This window comes from Sphaerodactylus townsendi, linkage group LG17, assembly GCF_021028975.2.
Source record: "Sphaerodactylus townsendi isolate TG3544 linkage group LG17, MPM_Stown_v2.3, whole genome shotgun sequence".
Lineage (NCBI taxonomy): Eukaryota > Metazoa > Chordata > Lepidosauria > Squamata > Sphaerodactylidae > Sphaerodactylus > Sphaerodactylus townsendi.
The window spans coordinates 796,753-809,519 of NC_059441.1; the positions used below are offsets into that span (position 1 = coordinate 796,753).

Here is a 12,767-nt window from a genome sequence, read left to right on the forward strand (position 1 = left end):
TATGAGCTCCAGTTACAGGTAAGCAGCTTGTTCTGTGACCAGGTAGCCCCATGCCAGTTTAGGGTTTTTTTTGTGCAGCAAGTGCTTCCGTATCCCCCCCCCCCCCAAGCATATTGTAATCTGAAAAGAAATTGTTCTTTTCAGGCAGAGGGACAGGACTGGACCGTTTCTCCTCTGTACAGGTGTGAGAAAGCAGAAGTCAGAGAGCAGTTTGCATTCTCAGGGAAGAGAAAAGACTGCAATACATTGTCGAAGGCTTTCATGGCTGGATTCAACTGGTTCTGGTGGGTTTTCCGGGCTGTGTGGCCGTGGTCTGGTGGATCTTTTTGCTAACGTTTCGCCTGCATCTGTGGCTGGCTCCTTCAGAGGTGCATCAAGCCTGTTACACACTGTGTCCTGGGACATGGACAATATGTACCCCACTAAACATTCCCTTCTCACTAGACACTGTGTAACAGACGTCCCTCTGTGATACACCTCTGAAGATGCCAGCCACAGATGTAGGCGAACGTTAGGAACAAGATCCACCAGACCACGGCCACACAGCCCGGAAAACCCACCAGAACCAGACTGCAATACGTTTCTCCTGGGGACGAGGTCACCGGGTGCTTTGGCAAAAGGGGCCCCAGTGAAATAAAGATGGTGGCAGGCAACAGAGAAGAGCCATCTCCCTTTACTGGGAGAGCCTCTCTTACCTGCCCAGGCTACGGGCCCCCAAGCTGGGGAAGAAACAAAAACAGACAACAGATTTCAAACAATTCCTTTTTACAGAATATACAAAGTCTGGGAGGCAGAGGTGTGGCCTCACACAACGTACAGACAGGAACAGAAAGGACTGAGCTGGGAGCTTGCGTTGTCGGGACGGGCACACACGTCCAGCTCCTCAAAAACCTCCACGGCTGGTCACTCTACAGGAGGGGAGGCTGGGGGAGAGTAAAGGGGGCGGGAAGTTAACTCCCTTTAGTGTGGGCAGGGTGCCAGGTGGACCATTTCGGCAAGGAACAATGGCACGGGGCTGACCATCGGCCTGCGAGGCACGGGCAGTCTTTTCCTGCAGCGGAAGCAGCAAAGCCCACGGGGAGGTTAGCCCAAGCAGTTTCATCCCCGACTGACTTCAACGAGGGGGTCTGCTCCGGCAAGCGCCGCCTGCAGCTACGGCACAGTTGCCGATCAGCTGGGCAGCCAGTTTGCCTCTACCCCATCTCCGCTCCCTTGCTAAGATCACATCTGCCCTGGCACCCAGTCGTTTGCTTCCTGCAAGAAGGACAGACGTGAAGAAGGAAGAACTGCTTGCCCAAAATGTATCCGGCCCCAGGTGAACATGTCTGCATTCGGGAAACTAGCTTACGGGCGGGGGACCTGGAGAAGGCAGGAAGTGTACGCAGCCGAAAGCCTTCCGGCAGAGTGGAGAGAGGGGCCACCAGGTGGGCGGCGGCGACCTATCCCAGCGGGAGCAGGGCCTGCCTGCCGAAAGGCCCCCCTTTTAGGCGGAACTGGATGCCACACACTTTTGTGCTGCAGAGCAAAGAGGCATCTGCCGCTGCGATACACACGTCCCGCCTGCAGGGAGAGCTCTTTACAAAGAAACACATGGAAAAGAGGACCCGGGGCGGGGAAACGGGAGGAGGGAGCAGCAGTCCCGAAGGCAAAGTGCTACAGAGAGTTTTCAGTGTTGTTCCGGGTCAGGGGGCGCGTCGTCGGCAGCTCGCGCTCGTGACGGCCCGCTGCTTCTCCCCGCTGCCCGATCCTCTCCCCGCTTCAGGCGACAGAAGCAGCTCTTCCCTGCGGTCTTTACAGAAGCCCGCCAGCCTGATTGCGTGAGGCAATCGCTTCTCGCTGGTACAAATACCTCGGCCTGGACCGTTTCCCATGTTCTGTGGAGAAGCCGTCTCAGGAGCAGGGAAGCTGCGGCCAGAGAGCCGGGCAGACTCGCCCACGTCCCCTAATGTTCCAAATGTCCCGTGATGCCACCTTGCTGAGCCTACCAGCGCACAGTCCCCGCTCTCCAGAGGAATTCTGGGAACACAGGCCGCTTGCCCCCCCGCCCCATCCTCCCACAAGTCAGGTGAATAAATATTTTCCACAAGTCCCAGCTCCACAATTCAACACATACGGGCGGGGAGGGAGGGGGCTCAGCTTGTGTTCAAACGGGGGGGAGGGGCGGCGGCCTGCCTCACATTACAGCAGGATCGTCAAGCAGAACAACTCAACACCATTCAACTGATGTCTAACGCAGTTTCCAGCGCTTCCTCACGTGAGCCAGTCACATGACTTGGGGGCAGCCTCGATTATCCGGTCACGTCACATCCTGTGGGGGGAAGGAAAGAGAGAAAGAAACAAACTCAGCCCCCGGCACTCGGCGTTTCGACCACAGGGTGGTGCCAGACCAACAGTAACTGGGAAATTATTCCCCGCTTGCTTTGTCTCTTCCACAGCTCTTCAGAGAGACTCCGAATCATGCAGGCTGAGGAGGAGGTGAGAGTCCAAGGCCACGGGGGTCACAGGATTCTGTTGCTGCTGGGAACTGTGGGAACGAAAATTGAGACGTCCTTCCTCGCTCGGTTGCTTTCCTGCAAGATGCTGTTTGCCAATCTAAATCACAACCGTCTCCAATCCAGTGTTATTGGGTTTCAGATCATGTTGGAGCAATCTCGTGGTTGACTGCTGCAGATCTAAAACAGGCTAGAAACGACCCCCCCCCAATCCAATGATGGCAGCCTTACCGGTTTCACCTCCGGGGTGGCGGGTATAGGGAGGGAGCAGCGCCTTGCTGGCTGGCCACGATGGCTGTCGATGATAGGCCTGTGGAGAAGAAGAAGAAGGGTTTGGATTTATACCCCCCCTTTCTCTCCTGCAGGAGACTCAAAGGGGCTTACAATCTCCTTTCCCTCCCCCTCCCCCCCGTGAGGTGGATGGGGCTGACAGCTCCAAAGAACTGTGACTATCCCAAGGTCACCCAGCTGGCATGTGTTGGAGTGCACAAGCTAATCTGGTTCCCCAGATAAGCCTCTACAGCTCAAGCGGCAGAGCGGGGAATCAAACCCGGTTCTCCAGATTAGAGTGCACCTGCTCTTAACCACTACGCCAGGCTGGAGAAGAACCAGAGTGGGCAATTGAGCCAAAGAGAGAGAGAGAAAGAGGCTGAACTGACCCCAGGCACAAGTTTAGAATGGACACGTTTCAGGATGCTTCCAAGAGGAACGTGCAGGGCTGGCTCCAGCAAGACTGGAGACCCAAGGCTGCCAAGAAGCACCTGGCTGGCAGCCGCAGCCCTCCCCCTGCCAAATGCCCCCGCTCTTCTGCTCTCACCTGTTGCATAGGGCAGGTTGTACTGGGCTGGCAGCAGCGAGTAACCCAGGTGGTGGTGGTGGTGATGCGTGGACATCAGGCGCTGCGAAGGAGACGAACGGGGCCGGTCAACGCTTCTCTCGGCACTACTGGTGCCCCCTACGCTGCTGCAGCCTGCGCTGCTTCCTCCCACCCCACAGCCGCTGCGCTCCTGAGGAGTCTTCTCGCCTATCTGGAAGTTAACCAGAGAGAGACGGGCACGTGAAAGCCAAACATGTGAACTGGTGGGGCGAGCGGAAGTTGGCTGTTTCCCTGCCTGCCAAAAAAAAAAAAAGCCGCGGTGGCAAGCTGGCTCTTGCAGGGCTTCCCCAGTGGTAGCCTCCTCCCAAAAATCCCCCTGCTGGCCTCTCTCCTACAGACTTTGCAACGCCCGAGCAGGGAACTCATGAGCAGAACAGTCCATTCCCCCGACGTACGTGCTTATTCTCAGAGTCAACCTAGCAAGTGCGGCACTAGTTACTGGAAAGTTCCGCGTCAACCAAATGCAAGACAGACACTGTGTCATTCCCCAACACACACACACACACACACTTACCGTTGGGGACTTGCTCTTGTAGTGGCTGGCGTGCTGCTGCAAGATGTCCAGAGCCTTGGATTCGGAGCTGGACTTGCAGCCCATGCTGGGGCTGGCCCGGGACTTCTCGCCATCGTCGCTCCCGGAGGCTTTGCTGCCGTACGGGGAGAATGAATAGCTGGAGGGCAGATAGGAACCTAAAGAAAGGAGGGCAGATGCAAGAGTCAGGACTTCCTGCTCATCCCAGTATTGGGGGGGGGGGGGGGCTCACAAAGGGAACAGTCCTCATCGCTGATCATTTTGTAGGACAGGCTGAAGGAAGAGCCCTGTGTAGAACTGATCTCCTGGCTGCACTCCCTGTAGAGGCAGGAAAAATACTGACAAAATGGAGTCCAAAGCCTCTACAGGAAGTGGCGCATTCTTTTTCCTGCCTCCCTGAGTAAAAGGCGAGAAATACCCAGCAGCAAGATGCCCTCCACCTTCAGGAGAAGCTATTTTTATACATAGGAAGGTTCGTGAGACCTCGCTGCACGAGGCGGCCTTAAGCCACACCACTCAGAAACCAGAGAACCGCTGGAAAAAGCTTCTAAGGTTACAAGGATTAATAGAATCATAGAGTTGGAAGAGACCCCCAAAGCCATCCAGTCCAACCCCCTGCAATGCAGGAATACACAATCAAAGCCCTCCCGACATATGTTCATCCAGCCTCTCTTTAGAAACCTCCAAAGAAGGAGACTCCACCACTCTCCGAGGCAGTGAATTCCACTGGCAAACAGCCCTGACAGTCAAGAAGTGCCCTTCTACCGCAATCCCTGCCAAAGACAAGCCCTTCACATCCACTGAAGCCCTTCATCAAATATAGACCAGTTTACTTTTGATTCACAGTATGGGCTGCCAACCTCCAGGTGAGGCCTGGAGATTTCCCAGAATCACAACTGGTCTTCAGATTATAGTCTTCCCAGCCCCAGCCTTCAAATAGCCCCGATGCCCATCCAGTTCCAAAGCGAGAAACACGGAGCCCTTCGCCAGAGAGGCCAGAAAGCCGTCATCCTGCCCTTTTTGATTGGAGCCCCTCGCCCCCCCACCCCCCGACCCCATACCTGGATAATTCTGCATCATGACGGTGGGCATGCCGCGGTAACTGGGATGGTTGGGGTCGTATGACTGGCTGTAGGAGTAGCCGTGCATGTAGGGGATGTAGGACTGGTGCTGGCTGAGCGGAGAGGACACCGGCACGTGGACACTGGGCCTGGGCTCCTTGGCCACCATGCGGGATTCCTCGCCGGAGGGCCCTTTGCAGTCAGAGCCCCCGCCGTCCTTCCCGTCCTCCTTGGCGGCCGACTCTTTGCTGCGGCTCCTTTCCTCCTTTAACTTCCGGTCTCTCTCGTCCTTCCACCGCTCATCCTCCGTCTTGATGTCCGAATATTTGGCAGGGTAAACGTAGGTCCACATGCGGGGCTCTGTGTCCTGTGGCAACAGACAGTGATGTCACGCAGGGGCTCAGAATACACGGAATGCTACTGGAGCCCCCGAAGTCTCCCTTTGGTTTTCCAACAATATGACCCTCATAGGTACAACCAGGGGTTTGCAACCTGCGGCTCTCCAGATGTTCATGGACTACAATTGGCCATGCTGGCAGGGGCTGATGGGATTTGTAGTCCTTGAACATCTGGAGAGCTGTAGGTTACAGACCCCCCACACACACACACACATCAAAGAGGTACAGGCAGCATCTGTAAAATCAACCGTAGGTACTTTCACACATGTTGAATAATGCACTTCCAATCCACTTTCAGTGTACGTTGCAGGATTTCTGTGTGAAGCAGCAAAATCCACATGCAAATAATTGAAAGTAGCTTGGAAGTGGATTATTTAGGAAGTGTGAAAGTGCTATATACTTCACAGCCCCCCCCCCCCCCCCCGGCCATTTTTACTAAACTGGTTACCACTGCACAAAAGGAGGAAACTCTGGCTGCAGCACTGGGGGCAGGAAGATCTTGCTGCATTCAGACAGGACGCCAAATCATGTGGGCCCCTTGGGGACCTTCTGACCAGAGGCATGAAGAAGCCTCACAACTTACAGCCTTCGCTGCTCCCCGGAGACACGCCCTCAGTCTGACACGTTGGTCTTGCTGTGGCACTTTGGCTCGGGGACCAAAAGGTGTCAATTGATGTGATGCAGTTAACAGGCTGCCCATTCGTCTCCTGCTTTACAGATGCTCAGACTCTGGCCAAGGCATGAGTGGGGGGTGGGGCGAGGATTTGGGCTGGCTTCGCCACATCACCCTTCCCCACATCATCCTGCATGAGCAAACCTGCTATAACCCGCCCCCAACGGAGCCGTGCAACTGGTTCATTGTCTTCCAAAGCTCTCGGCTGTTCTCTGTGGGCGCTGAGAGGCAGGAGTCTAAGATGTGGGTGACTCAGCCAGAGAGCTAAATGTAATCCCAATGAACCGGGTCTCAAGGCCATAATAGTCTAGGCCAGGTGTCTGCAACCTACGGCTCTCCTGATGTTCATGGACTACAATTCCCATCAGCCCCTGCCAGTTGGCCGTGCTGGCAGGGGCTGATGGGATTTGTAGTCCGTGAACATCTGGAGAGCTGTAGACTGCAGACCCCTGGTCTAGGCAGACAGTGTAGAACTAAGCTGTGTAGACTGTGTAACCCAGGATGCAGTGACTTCTTTTTCCAGAAATCTGCCACAGCCCTTTAGGGTCAGACGATAATAATAATAATTAAAAAAAACACAGGAGTGGATACACATTAGGAGAAGGAGTCAAGCTGCTGGGTGATTCTTATGTGGACTTGCCCTAGCCATCTACGTACAGGGTATTGTGGGTTTTCTGGGCTCTGTAGCCGTGGCCTGGTAGGTTTTGCTCCTCACGTTTTGCCTGCATCTGTGGCTGAAAGCCTTTGTCAACACATCTACATATAGTTGCAGCAATCAAACACACCAGGAACCCCAGGAGGCTGAGCGACCATCATGGCAGCTCCCCTTTCCTGCCCTCCCAACCACTGTGAGTGCTCTTTTCACAGCCGCTCAGCCGCTTTAGAAGAAGAGGAGGAGTTTGGATTCATATCCCTCCTTTCTCTCCTGTAAGGAGACTCAAAGGGGCTTACAATCTCCTTTCCCTTCCCTCACCCCCCCCCCACAACAAACACCCTGTGAGGCGGGTGGAGTTAAGAGAGCTCCGAAGAACTGTGACTAGCCCAAGCTGGCCTGTGTTGCAGTGCACAAGCTAATCTGGTTCCCCTGATTAGCCTCCACAGCTCAAGTGGCAGAGCGGGGAATCAAACCTGGTTCTCCAGATTAGAGTGCACCTACTCTGAACCACTACGCCACTGCTGCTCTCCTCGGGCACTTGGAAGCCTCCACTGCACCGCCCACCGCTCCTCCCATACTCACCTGTCTGTACCACAGCACCGGGTCCACCTCGGCCTGCCGGCCGCACTCCGAACTGGCCTTGGGCTCCACCGTCTCCTTGCCCAGATGGCTACTTTCACTCAGCTTCCCCTTGAGACTCTCGGACGCCTGGCTCTGGAGCTTCGAGGAATCCTCCAGCTTGGGAATGATGACCGACTTGGCCCCGTCGGGCCCCTGGTCCTTGGCCTTGCTCAGCCCCGATTTGACCAGGTCCGTCAGGCTCGGGGCTTTGGTCAGCGTGGGAGGCAGGCACGGCTTCTGCTTCCACTCCTCCTTGAGCGCAGCCTCCCTCTCTTTCAGCCCCAGCTCGACCTTCTTGTCTATGCTCCGCTGCTGCTGTTGCTGCTGCTGCTGCTGCTGCTCCAGGCTCTGGCGCTGCTTCTGCTGGTCCTCATACTGCTGCCGGTACGTGGGGTTGGTGCTCAGCAGGTGGGCGTGATAGCCTTGCTCGCTGTAACCGTACGGAGGCACGTAGGCGTACTGGTTGTAGTAGAGAGACTGCATGTACATGTTGGACCGCTGCTGGATGACCGAGGGCTGCTGGCTGGAGGGGCCCAGCTCCGCCTTCTTCTCCTCGCAAACCTCGTTCTTCACCTTCACCTCGGGGCTTGGGGGCTCCTCGTCCTTTTTCAGCTTCAGGGCCTGGCTGTCCACGCTGGCCTGGCTGTTGGGGTTAATGGGGCCGGGGCTCGACTGCGCGTACCCTGGCGAGTAGTAGGCCTCAAAACCCTGGTAATAGGGAGAGTCCTTGGGCTGAGGTTGAGAGGGGAAAAGGGCTTTTTTGGCCCCGTCCTTCGCCAGCTGCTCGGGGTCCTTGGCCTTCACGCTGTCTAGCTTGCCTTCCCCGTCTTCCCCCGCGTCAGAGATGTCGGAGTAGGCAGGGCTGTTGGTTTTCACAGAGTTGGCTTCGGCGCCATTTTGAGTGACCACGTGGAGGGGCGTCAGGGGTTGCGCGGAGGCTGTGCTGTCGAGTCGGCTGGCACCCCCAATGGAGGGGCTCGGGGCATTGTCGGTGAAGCTGTAGATCTTATCCGCCTCGGCCTTTATGCTTGCGAGGCGGCTCTGGTGGGGGTCAGAGGAGCCATTCAGAAGGCTCTCCCCCTTAGCCCCCAGGTCCACGGGCTCTCCCCGGAAGGGGCTCTTACCTTCCTCGGGCCGACACGCTTTCCCAGGAGTCAAGGGGCTCTCTATGTCCTTTGGCTCCTTCTTCTTCTTGTCCTTCTTCTTCTTGTCCTTGGCAGGAGTGAGGGCGGGGCTGACCGTGAAAGGCTCTCCCATCACAGTTGGTTTCGGCTGGATGGGCTTCAGCTGGGGGCTGCTGGGCATGGCCTGGACTACCGTGGTGGTCAAGCCCGCAGAGGAGCCGGGGCTGGCTGCAGTGAAGGTGGCCGTCTGGAAGGTGTAGATCTGCGGCGGGATGGCCGGGGCGATGGGCCGCGCGGACTTGATGCTCTTGGAAGACGGCCCTTTCTCCGACTTGATACCGACGGACTTTTTCGCCTTCTCTTTGTCGCTGCTCCGCTTCTCCACGGAGTCGTAGCCGTCGTTGCTCGTCTCGTCAGCGGCGAAAGGGCCGTCTTCGGACCCGTCGTTGGACAGAGCGCCCGAGTCGGGGTCTCCTTCGCCACCCAACTTCTTCTTGCCAGGGGCCTTAGTGCTAAACTTGCTTGACGGGGAGGGGCTGTGAGGTTCCATCAGGCGCACTTTGGGGGTGGTCGACCGAGCCGGCGACAGAGATCCCTTCTGGCTGCTGGAGGCACCATTGCAGCTGCCCAGGTCTGCTGGGAGAGACAACTCCTCTCCATACTCACTGTCACCGTCCGCCTCGGGCTTGCTGTCGTCATCGGTGTGCGCGTGGGCTTGGTGGTATTTGAGCCCGTTGATGTGCTTGTATTTTTTGCTACAGTTGGGATGGGGACAATCAATCAGTATAGGGGAGGGGCAGTTCCTGTCCAAAATGGCAGGTTCCAACTTGACAGTTGTGGCCGCCGCCGCAGCGGCCACCGCCGCAACCACCAACGGCGTGGCGGCCGAGCCCAGGGAGTTTGTGCGGACACGTTTACTCCCCTTGGAGTCCTCGGAGCTAGAGTTCACCTCCAGGTCAGAGAGGGGCTTGCTCTTCCGCTTGGTCACTGACGAGGGGCTGGCCTTGACATCTTCAGATGTCCCGGCGGGCGGGAGCCGATGCTCTGAAGAGTTCTGGCTCCCCCGCCGCCCCTTGCTGTTGGCCCCTGCTCGCGTCTTGCTGCTATTACTGGTCCCTTTGCTCTCTGAGGCTGCCGTGCTCTCGTTCATGGGGGGGTTGCTGTTGGGACGCATGCGCTTGCCCCGCCCGCGACCGTTCCGCATCTCCAGATCACTGGTGGGAGAATCACAAAACCTGGGAAGTAACAGAACAGAACTTAACCAGACTGCTCTGAAGTGAGCACAGAATGGGAAACACAACTGTCCCCTGTCCCCTAGGCTTAGAAAGGAGACTGCTGAATGCACCCGGGTCAGGTTGTTTGGAGAGGGCACGTAACAGGAGGTGCAGTTTTAAGAGCAAGAAAAGGGAGGCTGTAAGGTTCTGGCGATTAATTTTGGAGGTCTAATCTAATTAGAACCTTCTCAGCTTTTAATATGTACAGTGGAACCTCGGTTTTCATCGGTTTCGGTTTTCATCGTTTTTTTCAGTGAAAAATGTGTCTCGGTTTTTATCGATTTGCCTCAGTTTTCATCGATCTGCAGTCAGGTGCAGGGGTTTGTGGAGAAAAATCACCTGGACAAAGCTGTTGTAGGCCATGTCTGCAACTTGTTTAATGACAATGTCTTGCCCCATTTCAGACAAATCTTAAAGAGGCATCAGAAACAGACCTCTTTGGACAGCTTTCTGGTGCGACATTGGTCCACTGGCTCTGAAGCTGGTCCTAGTGTTATTGTTTGTTCCTGTTTTCAGCATTAAACACTATGTTTATTCACCAAAAATGTGTTTTTGGTATGTTTTTTGGAGTGCCTAGAACAGATTAATTGGATTGACATTGATTCCTATGGAAAAGTTTGCCTTGATTTTCATCGGTTTCAGTTTTCATCGATTCATTTTGGATGGATTACCAACGAAAACCAAGGTTCCACTGTATTGCTAAAACTCAAAGGTTGCAGGAACGTTTGATGAATAAAACACGCACGTGATGAATAAAACACGCACTCGTTCACCTGAGCCAGCTACCTGTGCCTACCGCTTGTTCCGAATCCCCAGAAACAGGTCATAGAACAAAAACGAACGACTCTGAATGAAAAGTCAAAGACTGTGAGTGTGAGTGGGCCTAAAGAAAAAGCGTTTGTATGGCAAAACCTGCCGACAACGGAGGTGCTTCGCTTGTCCAGATTGTCCAGAGAACCACCTGGAGTGGGACATTTGCTGAAAGGGGAAGAGGAAAGCATACACCAACACACTCTCAAGGCAGTCCAGAAGCGATGCATCTTTTTCTCTGGCAGGACTCCACATGGAAAGTAGTCAATGAGAGGCCTATGCGGAGTAAAGGTATCAATCACAAATGGCAGGACTGTCTCTCTCAGCTCTGTGTTTTACCTGGGTGGTGCCCAGTCGTGCTGCGTGCAGTCCAGCAGTGTCCCCACATACGTCTTATTCCTCCAGGTGACGTTCACCACCAGCATACCTGTGGGAGCAAAGCAGGAGATGGTGAATACGTGGCTCTCCCCCTGCCCCAACCTACTATTTACTACAGGTCTGAACGAGTGCAGGAACAGAGTAAGGCCCTGGGATGCAGCCACTCTAGCCTGCTGAAGAACTCATGGACTACCTTCACGAGGCTTCATATCTTCTTTGCTCTTTGACCATGAATGCAGGTGAAGACTTTTCCCTGCGAGGTTGCGATACATGCAGCCCCATTCAGCGCAGTCATCAAGGATGGGACTCCCAGTCAGCAAAACAGACACACAACACACTGTATGCTCATCGTGCGCTCATGACTTCCCCCCCTACAAGCCAGGCTGAAGGATTCTTGAAAACCATCCCAAACAACCAGAACGGAGCAAAATTCGCACAGAAGACAGATCTGCATCAACTGCACACGCTTGTAACCAACGCATGCATAGGTGTCAAGCTCGCGGCTCTCCAGATGTTATGGACTACAGTTCCCATCATCCTCTGCCAGCATGATGCTGGCAGGGGATGATGGGAACTGTAACCCATAACCTGTAGGGCCACGAGTTTGACACCTGTGCTTTAGAGCAATGGTTCTTCAGTTTTGTTGTACTGCAGTCCAGTATCCCCACATTTCTTTTGCCAGCCACTCGATTTCTTCAGCCACCGTATGAAAAGATTCATGAAAGTCTCCATGTTGATGAGGGAGCAAGACTGGAAGGAAGGAATGGGATTTTCCATTCTTTGGATTCTACAGAATTCCCAAGGGATGCTCTGAGTAACAGATCCCATGGGCACGAGGACACAGAGACAACAAAGAACGCTGGCGCTCCACTCTGAATCTCCGACTTCTGGAGGCACCCATGGAGGGGGATGGGGCCATCAAAATGTCACCGTGCTGCTGCTAATGAGTAAGCTTATTCTGAAAGACAGATGAGGGATGGAAGTCTCTCCATCCTGTTCTGCTAGTTCAGGGGTCGGCAACCCTCAGCTCCAGAGCCACATGCGGCTCTTTCAGCCTTATACTGCGGCTCTGCATGGCCTGGAGGTCGGAGGGTAGCATGGGCGTGTCCCTCCAGAGGAGTGCTGGAAGGAAAGGTGAGTGGAGGGGCTGAACCGGAGGCGGCTCCACACGGCTCGGTAGAACTTTGGGGCCGTGGAAAACGGGTCCAAATGGCTCTTTGGGTGGTAAAGGTTGCCGACTCCTGTGCTAGTGGGAGAAAGATGATCAAGAAAAAAACTTGGGGGAGAGACGGCCAGGGTAACTCTGGAACTCAAACAAACAGCAGTCTTGGGCCTCAGCTGATCTACGTTGATAGATTTGGGGTGGGAGGGGAAGAGTCACAACTATAGCCACCGTCTGCCTCTGAACACGACTGCAGATTTAATAGGAATGACAGCACTGTCTTTCCGACATGTACATCTCATTCTCTCCGTGTGAAACCACCAAGCTGGCCGAGGTATGGAGCTCACAAGTCCAACAACAGAACCAGAGTTCCCAACATGTCTTCTTAGAGTTAGACCGAAGTCCCCAGTGGAGATGTCAATCACAGTTCAACCCATCCCAGACCTCTCTCAAATTGACAAAGGCTCCAGTGTTTATAGTAAAGTCCAGGACCCACTGAAACTCAAAGCCTGGGAACCGGGAATCTGTCCCTTTAGCCGACCGATGGGAACGCTGTGTTTTATTTGTATAGCTTGATGCTGTGGAAGCGAGACCGAACGAGGATGCTTAAATGGGACTGGTGGTCTGTCGGGGTCAGGCTGGATGATCTGGTGAGAGCTCTTCTGACACAGCAAGGTTGTGGAACTACTCGGATTGGATAGTGCAAATGG

The 12,767-nt window shown here is 54.9% G+C and overlaps 1 protein-coding gene across 4 annotated transcripts in view; it reads right to left on the minus strand.

Moving 5' to 3' along the window:
* Positions 1-748: 748 nt before the first annotated feature.
* Positions 749-12,767, minus strand: part of ZNF609 (zinc finger protein 609) — a 102,063-nt gene continuing 90,044 nt past the window's right edge. For 3 of the 4 annotated variants that reach the window (XM_048519647.1, XM_048519648.1, XM_048519650.1), the window contains exons 4-10: positions 10,857-10,944; positions 7,271-9,668; positions 4,963-5,329; positions 3,884-4,059; positions 3,310-3,520; positions 2,724-2,802; positions 749-2,308 (exon numbers count right to left, since the gene is read on the minus strand). In XM_048519647.1, coding sequence (XP_048375604.1) covers positions 2,729-2,802; positions 3,310-3,520; positions 3,884-4,059; positions 4,963-5,329; positions 7,271-9,668; positions 10,857-10,944 — 3,314 coding nt within the window. In that variant the 3' untranslated portion in view covers positions 749-2,308; positions 2,724-2,728. The remainder of the gene's footprint in view (positions 2,309-2,723; positions 2,803-3,309; positions 3,521-3,883; positions 4,060-4,962; positions 5,330-7,270; positions 9,669-10,856; positions 10,945-12,767) is intronic. The other variant, XM_048519651.1, reaches the window with a different exon arrangement.